General features: G+C 47.0%; 1 protein-coding gene across 1 annotated transcript; it reads right to left on the bottom strand.

Moving 5' to 3' along the window:
• Positions 1–16,369: 16,369 nt before the first annotated feature.
• Positions 16,370–18,126, bottom strand: LOC127304651 (tryptamine hydroxycinnamoyltransferase 2). The gene is made up of 2 exons (XM_051335274.2): positions 17,700–18,126; positions 16,370–17,582 (listed from the first exon to the last, which is right to left on the bottom strand). Exons 1-2 carry the CDS (start codon positions 18,069–18,071, stop codon positions 16,638–16,640), a joined length of 1,317 nt encoding a protein of 438 aa, XP_051191234.1. The 5' UTR covers positions 18,072–18,126; the 3' UTR covers positions 16,370–16,637.
• Between the last annotated feature and the right edge of the window lie 2,892 nt (positions 18,127–21,018).

The raw sequence follows: 21,018 nt of genomic DNA, 5'->3' as shown, positions 1-21,018 counted from the left end.
TATTACTCTCCACATAAGCATAGTCAATTTTATTAGTAATAGTGGGAGCGAATTCAACAAAGTAGCTATCATTATTATTCTCATCATCAAATATAGGAGGCATATTGTAATCATAATCAAATTTATCCTCCATAACAGGCGGCACCAAAAGACCACTATCATTATAATCATCATAAATAGGAGGCAAAGTATCATCAAAGAAAAAAAATTCCTCCATGCTTGGGGGACTAAAAATATCATGCTCATCAAAATCAGCTTCCCCAAGCTTAGAATTTTCCATATCATTAGCAACAATGGTGTTCAAAGTGTTCATACTAATATCATTGCTACTAGCATGCAAATAAGATTCCATAGGTTTTTTAATTTTCGCATCAAACAATCCATGTCTTAACTCAGGAAATAGCTTCAAAAGCTCACTGTTACTTTCCATTATGCCTAACTAGTGAAATAAAAACAAGAAACAAAAAGATGCAATTGCAAGATCTAAAGGAAATAGCTTCGAGCACTTACAACGGCGCCAGAAAATAACTTAGTTACCTGGGACCGAAGTGTGAGTGCCTTTTACCTTTCCTCCCCGGCAACGGTGCCAGAAAATAGCTTGATGTCTACTCACGCTTCTTTTCCTGTAGACAGTGTTGGGCCTCCAAGAGCAAAGGTTTGTAGAACAGCAGCAAGTTTTCCCTTAAGTGGATCACCCAAGGTTTATCGAACTCAGGGAGGAAGAGGTCAAAGATATCCCTCTCAAGCAACCCTGCGATCACAATGCAAGAAGTCTCTTGTGTCCCCAACACACCTAATACACTTGTCAGATGTATAGGTGCACTAGTTCGGCGAAGAGATAGTGAAATACAAGTGATATGAATGAATATGAGCAGTAGTAACAGCGCCAGAAAATACTTGACTGTCTACGGCGATGTAAAATAGCTTGTCAAGCGTGCGCTTGATGGTAGTAATATTGCAGAAGTAAAGATGCAAGAAAAAGAAACAAGCGATGATTGCAGTATTTGGAAACAAGGCCTAGGGATCATACTTTCACTAGTGGACACTCTCAACATTGATCACATAATAAAACCACTCTACACTCTATTGTTGGATGATGAACACCATTAATTGTGTAGGGCTACAAGAGCACCTCAATGCCGGAGTTAACAAGCTCCACAACATTCGATATTCATATTTAAATAACCTTAGAGTGCATGATAGATCAACACAACTATACCAAGTACTAACATAGCATGCACACTGTCACCATCGCACTATGAAAGGAGGAATAGATCACATCAATACCATCATAGTAATAGTTAACTTCATAATCTACAAGAGATCACAATCATAAACTACGCCAAGTACTACATGATGCACACACTGTCACCATTACATCATGAAGGAGGAATAGAGTACTTTAATAACATCACTAGAGTAGCACATAGATGAATAGTGATACAAAACTCATATGAATCTCAATCATGTAAGGCAGCTCATGAGATCATTGTATTGAAGTACATAGGAGAGAGATTAACCACATAGCTACCGGTACAGCCCTTAGCCTCGAGGGAGAACTACTCCCTCCTCATGGGAGACAGCAGCGGTGATGAAGATGGCGGTGGTGTCGATGGAGATGCCTTCCGGGGGCACTTACCCGTCCCGGCGGCGTGCCGGAATAGAGACTCCTGTCCCCCAGATCTTGGCTTCGCGATGGCGGCGGCTCTGGAAGGTTTCTCGTACCGTGGCTTATTCTTCCCGAAGATTTAGGTCAGGGGGCTTTTTATAGGCGAAGAGGCGGAGTCAGAAGGGTTACGGAGCCGCCACACAATAGGGGGGTGCGCCCCCCTTGGGCCGCGCCGGCCACCTGTGTGGTGGGCCTGTGGCTCTCCTCTGGTCCCTCTCGGGTGTTCTGGAAGCTTCGTGGAATTATAAGATGTTGGGCGTTGATTTCGTCCAATTCCGAGAATATTTCCTTACTAGGATTTCTGAAACCAAAAACAGCAGAAAACATGAACTGGCACTTCGGCATCTCGTCAATAGGTTAGTTCCGGAAAACGCATAAAATCATCATAAAGTGTGAACAAAACATGTAGGTATTGTCATAAAACAAGCATGGAACATAAGAAATTATCGATACGTTGGAGACGTATCAATGACCTAGCTCTAGACTTGCGGTGAATCTGGCTGTGGTGATTGTGTGTCCCTAGGCAAACCCTCTCCTGGCCCTTATATTGTAGGCTAGGTCCCAAGAGTTTTGTACGGGTTCGACTAGTTTAAAAAGTGTTCTATGTCTAAACTTTCCTTGTCCTTCATCTTCTTGTCTTGTTCATCAAGAATCTTTCTTCAGAACCGACGTATCGGCCCACCTTGGTCGGTGGATGATCTTCATGGGCCCCTGGTTAGGCCGCAGGAGGTAGCATAACATTGGTTACCCAAAGGTTAATGCCCACATCAGTAGCCCCCGAGTGACTGGCTGAAGTAAAGCTTCGGGCAGGGACTAAAATTATCTTCTGTCGAATTCCATAATTGCCGGAAGATCTTGATCTCTTGAAACCAAAAGCTCATTTTTATCAGGTGCGCGTCTAGCGCTCCCGATGGGAGTAGCCACCGAGTCTAGGCACAGATTCTTGCAACCGTTTGTAGACTCAAGTTGTACTACTCGAATATTTTTGGTTGTCGATGTTTTTCGCAAGTTGCCATAATCATACGATATCTTTTTTATATCGGGTCCTCCATAACTTCGAGTAAAGTCATGCCAATTGATAGTACATAAAGGATCTGAGTAACGTTCCCAGTTTCACTTGATAAATCGATGCTGGTTAACCGCCGATGGAAAAACAACGTCACTCTACTCAGAATCAAGTTCCCGGGAATGATCCTGGATCTCTGAAAATCTTTGAGTCCACACCTTTCTGTCTTCAATAACTTTATATCGGGTGCGTGTCCAGCGCTTCCGATGGGAGTAGCCCCCGATTCTAGGGACGGGTGCTTGCAACCGTGCGTAGACTTTGAGTCAAGCAGCTCAAGGATATAGATTTCTTCGGATGCTTCATGAGGAGCCGATACTTTTGGTGACATCATCAGTGACGTGGCCATTGCGGCGGCCCGATTGATAGGACGTGACCTGACTGGCCCACCCTACTTCTGCGCGGTCAGTTAGGAAATGACTAGTCCTTGCACATTGACCGAGGCGCCTCCTCGATTTCCGTGCGTGGTGGGAGAAAATGTCCTTTGTTATGATGGACGCAATGACACGTTGTGACCTAATCATAGATCTCTTGGTAACTCCCCTTTTATAAAGGAAAAAAAGATTTTACTCCCCATGTTCTTCTCTTTCACCGCTTCTCTTCCCTCTTTGTTCTTCCTCCTCATAGCTACCGTGCCGCTGCTGCAATTCTTCAATCCACTTTCGCATTCCCAAACGCATCCTGAGATGGTGAGAAGAAGAGCTCCGCCATCGCCGCCGGTGCTACTTCGAGTAGCGCTGCTACCAAGGTTACATCTGATGCATCGCAGAGGGGGCGCGCCGGAGGTTTCCGCGGTGGCGCCTACACCCGGTGACTGGCCCGCTTCAACAATGACAAAGCGCGACGAGAAGAAGGCTCGTAGGCTTGGTTTGATTTCCCCTAACGAGGGGAATGTCATACTTCCAGGTTTGGCCTTGCGCCCCAATCCTCCTGTCGGTTTTACTGTGATGTTCATATCATTCCTGTATTGAGGTTCATCTTTGCCTACCCACGAATTTCTCCGGCGTCTTCTGCATATGTACGGGATCCAATTATGGCAATTAAATCCCAATTCCATCCTACATCTTGCTATTTTCATCACCCTTTGTGAGGCCTTTCTGGGCATTGATCCTCACTGGGGTTTGTGGAAGAAGATCTTCTTTATCAAACGCTACAACAGCAGTAGCGGTTCCTTTGTCACCGGCGGAGTTGGGTTCGTTGTCCGCAAGGAGGCGAATTATTTCAACTTCCCAATGAGAGAGTCAGTTTAGGGGTGGATACTGAAGTGGTTCTACCTCAAAGACTCATCGGTAGCTAAAATGCGTCTGCCGAAGTTTGTCGATGTTCTTGAAGCTGTGCCGAAGAAAACTTGGAAGAATACATTGACACCCGAAGAAAAGCCTGCAGTCGATAAATTGTTGATAGAATTCTTTGGATAAAGGAATCTGACGGCCAAACTATGATGGGTACTGAAATTGTGGCTATTTTCCTGAAACGCCGCATCCAACCAATTATGTCCAGAGCCCACCATATGTGGTTATATTCGGGTCCTATGGATGAAACTAGAGTCAATGTTGCAGAGTAGTCTGAGAAGGAACTACTGGACGAAGTTAGACATTTGACTCATTTTAGTCAAGAGGACTCGATTTCACTTCTGGCCCTTCAAGAGCCTTATGACTTTGATCATCAACCAAATCAGATGAATCCCTTCTCTTGGTCATACCTATATATGCATCCGACAAGCTTCTCCCTTCCTTTGTTAAATCCTCATCTGAACTGATAGGTTCCATCAACTGCCGAATACTTTCCGAATGCGTCGGATGAAAACCTTGAAGAAGGTGATTCTACTGCCAATATAGAATCTTGTGCTGAAGAAAATGAAGTTATTAAAGATGAAGACAACGATCCTGCGAATCCCGAAGCTTTTTCTGCAGGTCATAGATCCTCCGCTGATGACTTAAGTGATACAGCGCAGTCGAATCATGACAATGATGCTGATCATACTCCCTTTGTTGATGTAGCTCCGGAGAAAGCCAGTGCTCAACCGCCAAAGATACCTTCTGGCAGCTTCGCGGACAAGGACGATCTGCTCGACTTGTAAGTTTCTTCCATTGTTCCCAAAATTTATTTGTATTCTTCTACTCATTCTGAATGATTTATATGCCTAGCGACGAAGGTTTTATAGAGCCCCTTTCGAAGAAGGCAAAGGCGAGCCACAACAGGCCAACTCCCACAACTTCTGAAGCTTATGTTCTGCCAGCAGCTAAGACTGCTCAACCTTCAACAGCTTCTTCCCTTTCGAAAGGGAAAGAGATTCCTTCGGTAGCAGCAGCTGCTGCTGCAGTTTATCCCTCTTCCACCGTGACACCTGTAAGTGTTTCAACTTTAGTTTTCCTTGATGATGATTCTGCTTGTATCAGCCCCCGAGTCTACATTCGACTGCTTGCAGTTGGGTGTAGACTTCACAAGATATATTGCTATTAACAGGTGCTTAATTTTGACGTTGTCTTCTTTTTTCTTTTCATAGGGCATTCAAACGGCCATCACTATTTTGAAAGGTTTCGCCTCCCAATTCTCTTCGCTCGAAGCCGATAAGGTTCGACTTCAAGAGGAGGTAGAATCGACTTCTTCAAAGCTTGATAACACAGTTAAAATGGATGCCACTGCCCGTCAAAACGCGGATTCCTTGAAAAAGGAACTTGACCAACTGAAGAAGAAGCTGAAGGAGGAGGAGAAGGAGAGAGTTGAAGCCGAAGCCCAAAGGAAGGAAAAAGAGGGTCTTCTTCGCCAATCCATTTTGGCTTTTCTTGGTAATTTTTAATGTCTCATCCTTGAATCTTCTTTACTCAACTTCATTGTGTTTCAAATTTCACTACTTATCTTCTGCAGAGGCCGCCGATATTCCTGTTGGATCCAAGGGCAAGCTCACAAATAATTCTTCTGTCGATGCTCTGTCCATGGCAATCGAGTCTGGCGACCTCATCCGAGCTCTTCTCCATAAGAACAAGAGAGTTATGTCGAGGCTTCATGCCATGATCTTTCCGAAAGAAAATCAAGAGAAGTCGTTGGAGCAGTTGACAGACACTTTTGTCATCGACACTGAAAGGCACCATCGAGGTATTCAAACATACCTCGCGTACCTACTGCGCTCTCCTTGCTTTCCAGCTTATGATGGGGCACGACTTTAAAGCTGATATGCAGCTGATGACAAAAGAGCTGTCAAAGGATCAAGATGGTCAAGCTATCGACCTAAGCCTTTTCAAAGTATCAGCATGCAAATGCGCACTACAACTTCTTGAATTGGTGTCGGCCAACAAATCTACTGCTGGAAAAGCTGGCCCAAGTTTATCGACACAGACTCAGGCTCCCCGAACTTTCCTTTGTCAAGTTGTAATATTATCGTTTGGCTCAAACAATGCGTTTTTAAGGCTTTTTTGGTTGTAATGAATCATGTGCTGGCAATGTTGCCAGCTTTTCCCTGTTCAATTGTGATGTTCCTAGCTTTTGGATGGACGCTCCCGATGGGAGTGAAATCAATTGATATTGTATATATTCCTTGATACACTTGACGATGTATTTTGCAGGTAGATCCTGTACCTTCCTTTGCCGAAGGTTCTTTAGCTAATGATTCTTAAAATGATCGGCTTCAACGATGAAGGCTCGCATTCTCCAAATGGAAAAAAGATATGCGTGGTATCCATGCTATGGCTGCAATTATAAAAAGAAGGGCGATCTAGCTATTGATGCATAACGATATGCACCGAGTGAATTGCAAAAGGCAATAGAAATCTTGAACTGTAAGTGCTTGTCTCTTCCTTGCTTTCTTTGATGCCGTCAACAATTTCTTTCTGATTTCATCGAACCCGCAACATAAGCTTCCTGAACCTTGATTGCTCTTAGCCTTTTTTAGGCATCGGTATAGTGATGCTTTTGTACGAAAGTTATCGGTATCGATGGCAACTTTGCTTCAACCGATGATGTATGTTTTGGCGACAGCCCCCGAGCGAATCGAGGGAACTATGTCTAGTGTCGGCTCCATCGCTCTTTAGTACCTCCTTATTCGATGTACCGGCATGGGCCTTTCATAAGTATTTTTATCCTTGCCATCAGTAGCACTAGCATGTTCCCTGAGGCTTTAGCAAAGGATATTTGTATATTGTTGTAAGTCCCATCGATTTCCATCCATTGCAGCGCTCGTATTTTTCCTGAGGCTTTAGATGATAATTTCGGGTATAATCAATACAAGCGACCCTCGATCTTTTTTATCGAGTCCACTTGTTCACGGTATTATGCGAAATAATCTTGATAAAATTGTTCGGGTGTCCCGAATCAATTCAATACTCGAGTAAACGAAAATTGAGTCTTTATTAATAAGTCTATGACGATAAGATAAGCTAATACTGTTATGGCTAGGAAAGCCTTATTGAAAGTAAATTTCCATGAAAAAATAAAGATGCATGTCACCACTCGTCTCCTTTATGTAAGAGGAGGGTCCTTCTTGTCTTGATCCGCGCTTAGGGAGCCGGTAGCTCTGGAGGTGCCAATGATTTCTAGAGCGGTATTGATGGTTTCCTTAGGAGTACTTGCGATAATCGACAAAGTGTTAGCTCCTTCGGCTGAGGCCTTATCATCAACTGCCGAAGGTGCAATAGCTGAAACTACCATTGCAGAGTCATCTGGTTTCTTCTTCGACTTCTTAACGTTGTCATCCTCGTGGAGCTTGAAATCTTTTTCTCGAGAGGCTAATTGTTTACAGGGAAAATCGATAGTTTCCTGCTTTACTCCAAACTTAGCAGCGATCTTCTGAAACTCGTGGTCGCAATTATCCGAGCGAGAGAAACTTCCATGGACTGTGATATTGGTCCCATTGTCGCCTGGCATTTTGAGCTTTAGATATGCATAGTGTGGCACAACCATGAATTTGGCATAAACTGGTCTCCAGAGTATAGCGTGGTACTGTGATTCCGAATTCACTACCTCAAATTCGATCCTTTCTTTCCTGAAAAAGTCGGGTTTCCCGAAGAAGACATTCAAGAAAATCTTGCCAAGAGGATATGCTAGCAAGGTAGGGACAATGCCATGGAAACATGTATCAGACTCCTCTAGCATTTTGGTTGTGATGCCCATGTTTTTGATCCGCTTCCACCATTCCTGAACACTTTGCTCATACTAAATCCTCCGATTTGTGCTTCGACTACCAAGGCAGCACGACCTGGTTTTGGGATATACATCGGATGGTCAGCCCTGCTAAACAGGATGCTCTGTGACAACCAGTCGACATATTCCGGAATATTCGCCATGGTACTTTCTGCGAGGTTGAATTCTTGCGTGAGCTTCTTCATCTCTCTTCTGGAAACACCAGTTTTATGGATCATGCTCATTTGTCCCCGCGGTGGGGGAAAGGCTTCATTAGCGTTACGGGTTTGAACTTGCTGAACTTGGTGCTGAGGCGGAGGTGGTGGCGGATTTGGCTGCTGTGGCTGCCCCCTGCCTGTTTCGTAGAACTTTTGCATTTCAATGAACTGTCGACAGTCTCTGAGCAAATGACTCGACTTCTTAGTATTATCCTTGGGATCAATATACACATGTATGTAACATGGACCATTTAACTATTCAGCAAAAGGTAAATCCGGGACCCTTGAAGGTCGCTCCCTGTAATTTCCGTGATTTCCTCTTGAATTATTGCGATTATTATCTCGACGATCATCACGTCTATCATCATATCGATCATCTTGCCGATCGGAATACCCAGCAGCTACAATGTTAGTATCATCGTATCCACGGTCTTTCTTCTTCTTACGGCGATCACGTCGATGGCCTGAATCATGACTCGGCTGGTCATCATCTTCGTCGTCACTACGCGGACGCGGTTTCCTTACATGATCTTCTCCATCAGCCCAACTGTTGGCAATCTCCATCAGTTTGGTGATGGTTTTTGGCTTCTTTCAACCAAGTTCTTCGATGTACGATTCCCGTCGGACGCCATAACTGAAGGCATCGATTGCTCTATCGACGGAAACATCTTCGGCAACGTTTAAGAGCTTAGTAAAACGCCCGATGTACGTGTGCATTAATTCCTTCGGCTTCTGCTGGCAATGATGTAGTTCTTCAATTCCGACCGGCCTCTTGTACGTGGCTTGAAAGTTTTTGACGAAGGCGTCAACCAAGTCTTCCCAGGATCTGATAGATCCTATTGGTAAGCCTCTCAGCCATGCTCGTGCCGAATCCTTCAGGTAAAGCTGCAGACACTGCACCCTTGCTATTTGATTTCCCTTGTGTAAGATCACAGTTTGTAAGTAGTCGTCTATACAGGACCTCGGCTCCTGCTGCCCATCATATTTAGCAGCATCAGTGGGAGTAGGCTTGAATCTCTTTGGTGGCATCATCTCCTGAATCTTGTAACTTAACCAATCGGCTCCTCGCAGTTCTCCATCATATTCCCGAGATTCCTTGGAATCGTCGCTATCATATCCTTCTCTTGCAGCACGTCATCGTCGAGCTTTGTCAATTCTTCTTTGTGTGATATCATCACAAGCATCTTTTGAACGATGCCTGGATCCACTGCCCTAGTGTGTAGCTTTCTCCTTCCTAGGGGCGAGCTTATCTCCAAGGACCGCGAGGCTTTTCAGAGCACCTCGATGGGCTTGCGCCATAGGCACATCGGGTGTTGGCTGGTGGTTGATCAAGTAGGCTGCGAGATTGGCGGTTGCTCCCTCGACAGTTTTTGGCCCGAGCATGCCTGCGGTGTCCATAGTCATAAAGGAGTTGGACAAGTTTGAAGTTATCTCTCTTGCATCATCTTTCGAAAGTCGAGGCATCCTTGGTCAATATCTTCATGAACCTTGATTGCTTCGAGACGCACTACCATGTGACGCTCTACGTCGCTCACTGGATTGATCGGCTGCGTGTCGGCGTCACGCGAGACCTGCTTGCTCGTTTGACAATCGCACTCGATTCCTTTCCAAGATTGTATGGTACGCATTAAGAGTCCCTGCCGAAGCTCCAGAAGGGATTCGAGTATTGTTGGTTATAGCATCACGGGCAATTTCCCACTCTCAGTAATAGTATAGTCACTATTATCGTTACTAGAGTTGTTCTCAATGTTGCGACGCCTATTTCCACGTGGGGTGCGTTCTCCTTCATCTCCGTCTACCGGGTTGAGGATAGCGTAGATCTGATGATGCGCCACCTTCCAAGTAGCTGTCCTGGCGATGCTGTCAATACTTTCTTCATCCGAAGAATAATTGGCACTGCAGACAAAAGGCGTGTCATCCGAGCCCAATCCATGTCTGGTGTCGCAGTTGAGGCAATAGTATGATGTCAGATCGGATGCCATAGAGTCATCGGATCCAAAAAACATAGATGACATCAAACGGCGCGGAGTCGATGGCGGCGAAGATGTTGATGTTCATGCCGATAGTGTAGTCGATAGACCGACTGGGACCGGAGTCGACGCGGTCGATCCTGCTGCCGATGACGACGGAGTCCTTGTTGTGTTGGAGGCGAGCGGATCTGGCAGTCGAAGGATGCCCTCGGCGTTGATGCAGTAGTGGACGCTCCCGAACGTCATACCCAACCCGCCTTTGCAGATCCAAAAAGATCGGACGAGACAAGTTATCGTGCGGAGTAAACTCGAAGGACCCGAATCGAATTGAGTTCCCTGAGCTTAGTGATGAAGGGGCCGACGACAACGTCGGAGATGCTGATGGAGTTGCGGACGACATGACTGAAACATCCGATGACGAGCCTTGTGCCAACAGGGGTCCCACAGATGGCGCCAATTGACGAGGGTGCTCCTCGGCAATGCCCACCCTTACTTCCTACTTGTCTGATCTTGATTATCGAAATTATCGGGTTTACAATGGGGTAGCCGAAGGCTAAGACTAAGATCTCGTCGAAAGGCTAAGATTTCTAATGACCTAGCTCTAGACTTGCGGTGAATCTGGCTGTGGTGATTGTGGGTGCCTCGGCAGACCCTCTCCCGGCCCTTATATTGCATGCCAGGTCCCAAGAGTTCTGTCCGGGTTCGACTAGTTTACAAAGAGTTCAATATCTAAACTTTTCTTGTCCTTCGTCTTCTTGTCTTGTTCATCAAGAATCTTTCTTCGGAACCGACGTATCGGCCCACCTTGGTCGGTGGATGATCTTCATGGGCCCCTGGTTGGGCCGTAGGAGGCAGCATAACATTGGTTACCCGAAGGGTAATGCCCACATCACCTACCCTGCCAGAAGCACGAAGCATTTTGCGAAACAGAGCGTCGTCAAGACCATGATCTTCATTTTGGGGGTCTGATTAATCCTGCTCTCCACCCCGGAGAAAGGGATTTCGAGGGCTTCTTCATCATCACCGCCACCAACGTCATCACTAACAACCATGGGCTCACTCTCCATCACCATGAGTGAGTAGGATGGGGATTGGATGAGGCTGATCATGTAATTATCCATACGTATCGAGATTTGAGGTGTTTGTCTTGAGGATATTCATGTATTAGTGTCGGTACACCCTTGAGATTTCAGTATTGAACTTATATTGGTTTATCATATATATGAGGTTGGTATCTATTTTCAAGGTGTATTGCTTATTATTATGTTGATCATGCGAATCCGTAAGGTGGCAGATAGGCAAAAATAAGGGGAATATGTGATAGTTCGAGGATATTGTGTGTTCGTGAAACTTAATGATTTATTTGGTGCTATTCGAAAGAATAGACCTTAATTGGTTGTAGTTCCAAGTTGGTCCCGCTAAAATGGGCAAGCAGGATAAAAGATGTTATCCAAATTTTCTTTGTTAGTATGCATATTTATATTTGGATCACACACATACACACAACTGAATTAGAGATGGATGCTATGTTAGTTGGATTACATTAGTACCACGCCTTTGCAGCTCTGACGAAACACCTTGGCAGCTATGGTGAAATACCTTTGCAGCTTCGACGAAACACCGCTACGAGCTTTGTAGCATGAGCTACGGCCGCTTGCAGCTACACCGCCAACCATATGCAGCTTCTGCGGTAGACATTTCAGCAACGTGACGAATCACCGTTGGTGAAGATGTTTCTTGCAGCACCGATGGGAGCATCAGCAACCACCAACCACCAACCGAAGCATGTTGCATTGGACGTTGTGGGGGACGTTGGCCTAAGTTCGGATTGCTGAAGCTGCACCTAGGACTAGCTGCGTTGAGGGACGCGGCCGCTTCATAGCGCCGCTAGTCCCCGGCGAGGCCTTGCACCAACAACCTCCGTTTCAAAACGCCCTGCTCCGGCCACTCCCTGTCATGACCTTCGGCGACGGCATGGCTGAGCGGGGCAGCACCGCCGAGCTTCGTATAGACGAATGATCTGCATCGGTCGCGGTATTGGGGCGACGGCGCGTGGCTGTAGCAGCGGCGACGCGAGGGGAACTAGGCCTGTGGGCTGCGTGAAGCGAGGTCGGCGGCCATGGCGGCTGTGGCGACGCACGTGTCTGGCTCGGCGGCGGTGGCGACGCATGTGTCTGGCTCAGCGGCGGGGCACGAGGCTATCGCAGCGGCGGCAGGTGGCTGGAACGCCCAACGTCTGGTTCGTGGCTGGAAGAAGGTAATGAAGAGGAAAGGATAAGAAGGAGCGACACGGTGGGATCCATACATGTGCGGTTCACAGTGACGCTTGATCTACGGAGGATTCAGATCGATCGTGCATCGGACGATCCAAAGGTTGCTAACAACGCAACCTCCGAAGGATCAGAATAATTTTTCCCTATTTATTACAAGCGTATGGTAACATTGTAACAATCATGGTAAACTAAAACCACAATATGAATTAAGGAAAGGGGGAAGTACTTACTATTTGGATTTATGTATTAGCGTATGCACAACAGTAGTACGCAAATGCATCAGCTCCATCGCTAGCTCGAAGTGTAATTGTCTGTCTACACGGATGTGCGTACTACTGTGTTATCATCCATACTGCCACGGCACGTACCTATCTACATCATCCACATTTCATGGGATAGTTTAGAACTCTCCTTCACGGCACGTACTCTGTTTTCTTCTCCTTCAACCTAGAACACATTTCATGGGATAGTTTTGAACTCTCTGTTTCGAGCATCCATACTGCCACCTGGGAGGAGGTTGTTCCGAGAGACTGGCGGTTTTTCTCCACCGTGGCGGCGTCGAACACCGCTATGGTGTCCGCCAGCGCGCCTCCTCCCACGCCACGTTATCTGCAGCATGTCAAACTGCGGTGTTTGAGGTGGTGAAGGTGGTGGTGTTTATGCGACGAGGGTTGTGCTTGCGGCGGAGAAAGGGGTGCCGGCGCCTGTGGTGGCTACCATTGAGCGGGGGAGACCTTTTATAGATGCCGATTTCGCCAGAAGAGGCGAGAAGATCGCGCAGAAAGAGGCTAGAAGCGGCGGGAAGAAAGCGCGGGAACGCGCGGTGGTGTGCGTAAGCCGGCGACGCATGGAGGCTGCACAGAGCCGACAAGACATCTCGCCTGCCCCCCATCTCCACTAAGGCAAAGCTGCGACGTTTCGTTCGTGAGTCGCTGACGTGTCGATCCCGTCACTCCCCACCTCACATTTCGTTGTATCCGACGTGCCCGAAGCGTCCTCTGTGTAGCGGGGACGGGTTCGGGACGCCGGACACCGTATTGGGTCGCACCGAACGGAAAGTGTCTTTAGGGCGCGGCTAGAAATGATTTTTTATCTGACGCGTCCTAAATCCTTTGAAGTCGTTTTGGAGACGCGGTTGGAGATGCTCTAAGATGTGCGTACTACTGTGTTATCATACATACTGCCACGGCACGTACCTATCTACATCATCCACTAACTCTTTCTTCTCCTTCAACCTAGAACACATTTCATGGGATAGTTTTGAACTCTCCGTCTCGAGCATCCATACTGCCACCTGGGAGGAGGTTGTGGAGAGAGAGAGACAGACGGTTTTTTCTCCTGGGCGGTGCCTTGTTACGTACATGGTGCGGATGCGTGGGACGCCCTGCATCAGCGTTCGAGCACACTTGGATTCGGTGGACGAGGACAGGTGGGGATCAAGAGTACTCCACGAGGATGCACACACCTACGCACCAACCCGTGAGACCACGACGAAGATGACGAGCCGATAAAAAGGCAGGCAGAGCGCAGACGTGCGACGCGACGAGCCGATTCAACAATGGCGATTCTACCTCGGCGACCAAAGCCAACGGGCAAGTAGGACGCGTTGGTAGATAGCAATGGAGATTCGGGAAAGGCCGGTTTAGTTACCCTTGCACTGATTATCATAGCTAGCTAGTCTCTTTTCTAAGTCTAACTACCCACTCAACAAAATATACTGGATGTAGATCGAGACGAAGTCGTAAAGTGAGAAAGAACAGAATAGCAACTCAATTCGTTAACTTTGGTATAACTTTATATTAAATCGGCAACAATTAATATAAAATGGAGGAAGTATGTTGATTTGCTAGCTTTATTTATTAGTTTGGATTTTTTACTGTGTTAGCTAGTGCGTGAAACTTGACATGATATCATTGGAGAGGTCTTGGGTTCAAATCTCGGTTTTCGCAATTATTAGAACGGATTTGTTAGTTCTCGCTCAACCAAGAATTAGCTTAAAGCTTGGCCGACTCTCGCTAGGACCGTTAGCTTTGTAATGTGCGTGAGTTGCAGCTGGATTGCTTGAGTATTTTCTCTGTGCAAGTAAGTTACAACTGAGAGAAGATGCCTCTTATCATTATTTGATGAGCTGATGATTGTGCTGGCTAAGAGGTTTTAAGTAAGCTGCTCCAACAACAATATTAAAGTTTTTTTTCCAAATAAGTGGGGGTAAGCTAGATATGAAATAAGAAATAAAAGGAAGCCAAAACAAGAACGAGAAGGAAAAAAAGCGAGTAAACTAAGATTTCGGCACATGAGTCGTTGATCTCCATGCAGTCCTATCAAATGCCAAGACTTTAAGAACATTTCAGTCCCTTAAGTCTCTTTTTACCGCTTCCATCCAAGTCAAATTTGGTGGTCCTCTAACCCTTCTAGTCTCCTCCATATTCCTTAGAAGGCCTCCGTTCGATATGCTCAAACCACCTTAGTCGGTGTTGGACAAACTACTCATCGATCGGTGCCACCCTTAGCCCATCATGAATTACCTCATTCCTAATCCGGCCCCTTCTTGTATGGTCGCACATCCATCTAGCATGAGAATCTATGCGACACTTATTTGTTAGATGTGTTGTCTTTTAGTTGGTCAACATTCTAGCCCATATAGCATCGCCAGCCGTCCTATAGAGCTTACATTTTAGCTTCTATGGGACCTTCTTGTCACATACTCCCTCCGTTCTAATTTAGTCTACATTCTAGAAAAATGAGATAAACTAGTATTGCATTTATTAGTACTACTTAGATATTTGAACAATCAATCCAAGCTACACTCAAAATTACAACATCTAATAAAGAGAGCAAAACCACTTCATTTTCAGTGTTGCTGTTGACCAAAAACTAGAATGTAGAGTATTTCAGAACAAATTTAAGGCTACACTGTAGATTATTTCAGAACGAAGGGAGTAGGATACTAGATGCTTGTCACCACTTCATCCACCCTACCCTGGTCCTGTGGCAAACATCCTCATCGATATCACCATTGCTTTGCAAACATTTCCTTGATCAAGTAAGCTGCTCCCTTATTTAAAATTGCTAGGATCGTCCAATATGATTCGTGCATTATGTGAGTTTTAGTTGGGTTGCAACTGAGTTTTCTCTCTGCGCACGTGAGTTACAACTGAGAGAAAGTGATGCTAACCATTATTTGATCTGATGATAACTTGTGCTATCTACTGCATGGGTTTTATGATAATATATAGAAATTAGAATAGACACTCGTGCTTCCATCATCGTAATTGCTAAATTTAGAAATGATTTATTTTCTAAACCCTAAACCCTAAATCGTCTCTCACAGTTTATTAGGCGCGCGCTTACCCCTAGATCGCAAATTTGATCAAGTTAGCATTAGTTATATGTTACAAAAATTATATCGTTAGAAAGTTTATATGTTCTATTTTCTAATGATATAATTTTTGCATTATATAATTTAAATAATATAGGTTAAATTGACGACCTAGGGATACGGGGAAGACTAGTAAACTGAGACGGAGGGAGTATTATACTTTGGTATGGGTGAAGTAGCAACTAATGGTAAATAAAAGTTGTTAAACATGAGAATTAACATGTGGTTGGGTGGTTACGGCGGTACTGGCACCCCTAGCCTACTAGATTCAAACCCTAGATTTAACACTTTGGTGTATCATAAAAGACGAAATATTCTTTTAGTGAAAGGCGACGTTCACATCGACAGCGAGACGCTTGTGGTGACTTAAGACATGCTGGATCAGTTTTTTGGCTATCAAGTCTCCTGAAAGTGCTGATAGAGGTAAGATGTGGGTGTATTTGTTCGTAGGGGACTGAATCTGTACTGTTTTTGAAGAACAAAAATTGTTGAAACATGCTAACATGGGATAATATCTTCTCGCGATTAGGCTAATGAGTTGGTCGGGTTATTGGTTTGAGATATAATAAAATATTTAAAGCTTTGAACCTGCCAGGATGTTTGCAGTCGAATGCATGTACATATTAGAAAGAGATGGAGACGGTGAGACGCAACGGAGAGCATATGTGCAGCTGCAGCAGCTACGTACTCGTGTCAAATAATCCGTGCATATATTACGCAGATGTAACTATAGTTGTTCTTACAGTAAGAGAAAACATAATCTGTACTAGATGCGCGCAGTACTATAATCCGATCACAGTAATCCTCGCCGACCAGTCTGCCACAATTATACAAGCCTGCAGTTGATCGCAAAACAAAGCCGACATAATGTTTGACGTCTATGGCTTATCCTGCTGCAGTTCATATGGATTAGCTAGCATACATCGAGTCATGTATACGTTTGGTAATGATTAGTCCATGGAGTAACAGATCTGCCTGAAGGTGTCGACGTGCTCGTCATCTAGCGCCATGAACAAGTCGACGCCGCCCTTGGCGGCGCATGATGGCACGAAGATCATAATCCCTTCGATAGGCAGGTCCGGCGGCAGGAAGGCGCATGGTGGGCCGTAGCCAAAGTCGAGGTCGTGGAAGCGGAAGCCGAGCCAGCTGTCCACCTCAAGGTCAGGGCAAAACACCATGCCCGGCGTCGCCGCCGTGGACGCTAGCTCGTCGCCGCCATCTTCGATACCGCCGCGCTCCGCTTCCCCGAAGTCGACGAACGACTGGATGTAGTCGTCGTCGACGCGCGCGACGGCGTCGCGGATGACGGCGACGACCGCGGCGTAGCTGGAGGAGAGGAGGTCCCTGACCTGCATCGTCGGGAACGCCCAGAGCACCATGTTGCCAAAGAAGTCCATGGGCACGGGAGGCTTTGCACGGCCACGGCAGTTGACGGCCACCCTGACGTGCGTGAAGTCGTCCGGCGCCAGGTCCCGCGCCTCCGTGACCTTCTTCCACGCGTGCGCGAGGAGGCACTGGAAGGTGCTGCAGCGCGCGCCGACGCGGGCCTTGAGGCCAGCGACGAACTCGTCCGGGAAGTGCGCCGCGAGGTTCTCGATCCTGTCCATGGGGAGGACCCTGTAGGCGTGGGTGGAGCTGCGCTCGCCCTTGAACTCGATGTTCCGGTGGTCGAACGCCGGCGCCGGTGGGTTGCGGGCGACGACGGTGGCCGAGCGGTCGATGAAGGGCGTGGGGAGGACGGCCGTGTCGGTCCGGACGGCGGCGGCCCAGGCCGTGTAGAAGACGCTCATGGACTGGCCGTCGGCGACCTGGTGGTGGCAGGCGGTGCCGATTACCAGCCCGCCGCATGCGTACCTCGTTAGCTGCACGTTGAAGAGCGGCTCGCTCTCACGTTCCTGCAATGCAAGAGCGTTACAAACATGTGTGTTTTACGTGTGGAAGTGGTGACTTTGTTTCGGACGTGTAAATTAAAGCACTTTCCTCCTAGCTTGCTCTAAGAGCTTCGTACGTACCCTGTCAGCCTTGGGGTAGAGCTCGTTGATGTGCGCGGCCACGTCGTGCGCGAGCGCGTGGGCGAGATCCGCGTCGGTGGTGGCCTCGAGGACGAGCACCCCAGCGTCGTTGAGGTGGAAGCACTTCCTGCCGTGCTCGTCGGAGGCGAACCTCCCAGCGAGGTGCGGGAACCTTGCGACTGCGGCGAGGAGGCCGTCCTTGAGCGCGTCGTTGGTTGGCGCCGGCCCGTTCCAGGCGAAGACGGCCGGGATGTAGCCGTCGGTGGAGGCGCGGTCGAAGACGGTGAGCGGGACCTTCTTTCCGCCACCACGTGCCGACTCCGGCGAGGGCTCGAGTACCGTGCTCCGCGTGATCTCCACCGTCACTGCCATTGCTAGGTTGGAGGCTTGGAGCTGCTTTGATAGTTTTCTACACTGAAGTGTATGTGCTCGGTTAGTTTTGTGGGTTGGATTACGTTCGTCCGTGCATGTGTATATATAGGGCTTTGTATTGTTGGGCCAGGATGGAGGAGCAGGAAAACGACGAGCAACAACCACTCACGCTGGTTGGTCAAAAAATGGAGGTGGCTAACGTTGACTCTGCAAGCACCAACCCCCGACGGATGTGTGACTACTAGGTTTTGTAACGGCGCTAAAGTGTCATTGGTCTCCTGGCAGTGCATGCATGTTATACATTCCCTCCTTACTTTTACATGTCCATACAACTGTCGTGTTATTCGTCGTCTTCAACCTTGGCCAGCAAGTTGTGTGTGTGTGTGTCCAGATAGAGTAGAGACTTGGCGGCCTTGGTTTTGGCTGTGAGCTTCGATCGGTTCACTTTTCTTTTCAAACTCATAATCAAGGGACGCGGTATCAGGTAGGGACATAACATATATCGACTGACTTACTATGTTTTGTCTATTAGGGCATGTTCAATGCTGAGCGCTTGCTCAGACGCTTGAGTCAAGAAAAAAAAGATACTAATCCTGGGGTCGACCGAAGGGGTCCATGACTCCAACGCAGGCCTGCTGTTTCAGGCGCTTATACATTCTAACGACCTGTTCGATTTTTCTGCGGCAAGGCAAGCGTTGGGCACAGGATTTTACGTCGATGCTTCTAATTAAGCGCCCGGATCGGATGATAAAATCGCCGAATGGACGGGAAGAAATTTCTAGCGCCCCTGGATAAGAGTCTCCGTTGTACATGCCCTAAGCAGACTATTTTTGGCTATAACTCCAAGTTTTTGGAAAGTTTGGTGGCATGTGACTCATATCTTATAAATTAACATTGTGTTGACAAAATGTGAAAATGGATATACTCCCTCAGTCTAGGAATAAGTGCTCGTTTAGATTTTGTTCTACTCCCTCCTTCCCAGTTTAGGATGCATTAGTTTTAATCAAAGTCAAAATTTATAAAGTTTGACCAACTATTATATAAAAACACATTAACTTTCATAATTGCAAATGCATTGTGATAAGGGGTGGCCCGATCTTCTCGTTGAGCGATGGTAGATGGTGGATGATAACTCGTGAGATGCCCTCGAACTCTCCGGCTGTTCCCCCGCTGCCAGTGCAACAGATCTTCAACCCTATGGATATTCGCAACACCACACGCTTGCGCACGCAGCCGCCGACCACGAAGCGGTAAGTTGCAATCTTCTAATTCCCAGTGGAATAGCAGATCACACGGAAACTTTCAGTAAAACTCCAGATCGATACGAATTGGAGAGTATAATTTCAGAGGACTGCGTATAGCAATTCAACTAAACATATTTTTGTCTAAAACATAATCTATATCAGCTAGGGGGTCGTCCAAGGCACTTATATAGGTGTCCGGGACGAGTTCTGGTCGAAAAATACAAGTAAAACCGACCCAGAATAGTTCTGGTCGAGACAGACTCGGACAGATCCGGTCAACCGGGCCAGGGACCGGGCCGGCCGGCGTGGCATCCGGTCAACCGGGCGGCAAACCGGAAAGTTCGCAAAACTTCGTCCGTTTTGTCCCCGGTACGATGCATCCGGTTGCCGCCCGGTCAACCGGGCCAGGGACCGGGCTGGCCGGTCTGGAGGCCGGTCTAACCGGGCGCTGGGCCGGCCTGGATGTCGACTTCTCCTCTCGCGCATGCCCCCCGCTCCTCCCTCGTGCGTCCATGAGATATCTTCATGTCCAGCTCCATCTCCAGCTTCACGTCCATCTTGACGTCCGTCTTCATGTCCAGCTGCTCCTCTACTCCTCGTGCGATGCTCGTCTCCTCTTGATACCTGATGATACATAAGTAATATGACTTAGGCAGTATAAAGTTCTCATCAATCAAAGTATCGTTTAGAAACAAGTTCACATGTTGTTTAAGTAGCTTCGCACGAGCCCTTGTAATTGGTCCAATCCGAACTTCATTGGACTTGAGCTTCACAGCAGGTTCATCTTCATTCATCAATGACGGAGGTAGTGGTGTAGTAGGGATGTCCTCATCATCTCCCCCCCCCCCCTTCAAAAGGCGTCGACCTCGACGCTCCAAGGTCTTCTCTGTCATATGGTGTCAAATCAGCAACATTGAAATAATTACTGACACCAAACTCATCAACTGGAAGATCTATCGAGTATGCATTATCATTGATCTTGGCAAGCACTTTGTAAGGACCAGCACCACGAGGCTTCAACTTAGACTTCCGCAGCTTCTGGAACCTATCCTTGCAAAAATGTACCCAGACCATATCACCAGGCTTGAACAACATCTCTTTGCGCTTCCTGTTCATCCTTGCAGCATTGCTCTTGCCTTTCTTCTCTATCAACTCTTTAGTCTTCACATGGATTTTTCGCACAAAATCTGCCCTCTTGGATACCTCCATATTAACTCTCTCATGTATAGGCAAAGGCAACAAGTCAAGTGGAGTAATGGGTTTGAAACCATACACCACCTCAAAAGGACACAGCTCCGTGGTAGAATGTACCGTCCTGTTGTAAGCAAACTCTACATGCAGCAAACACTCTTCCCACTCCTTCAGGTTTTTCTTGATCATGGATCTCAACAGTTGTAACAAGGTTCGATTCACCACCTCAGTTTGACCATCAGTTTGGGGATGACAAGTAGTACTGAACAGTACCTTTGTCCCCAGCTTTCCCCAAAGCGTCTTCCAGAATTAGCTCATGAACTTCACATCACGATCAGAAACAATAGTCTTCGGGACTCCATGTAGTCGAACAATCTCCCTGAAAAACAGGTTAGCAATATGCGACGCATCGTCGCTTTTGTGGCAGGCAATAAAGTGTGACATTTTAGAAAATCTGTCCACTACCACAAATATAGAATCATGGCCTCTTTAAGTATGCGGCAAACCCAACA

Source organism: Lolium perenne, chromosome 1 (genome assembly GCF_019359855.2).
Source record: "Lolium perenne isolate Kyuss_39 chromosome 1, Kyuss_2.0, whole genome shotgun sequence".
NCBI lineage: Eukaryota > Viridiplantae > Streptophyta > Magnoliopsida > Poales > Poaceae > Lolium > Lolium perenne.
The sequence above is the reverse complement of the archived record's forward strand: the minus strand, read 5'-3'. Positions and strand labels throughout refer to the sequence as shown.

Bases quoted from the DNA above. Each gene is read 5' to 3' on its own strand.
- LOC127304651 (XM_051335274.2), bottom strand. From the start codon at position 18,071: ATGGCAGTGACGGTGGAGATCACGCGGAGCACGGTACTCGAGCCCTCG. The intron at 17,583-17,699 runs GTACGTACGAAG...CTTGCATTGCAG, and splicing joins TCTACCCCAAGGCTGACAGG to GAACGTGAGAGCGAGCCGCT.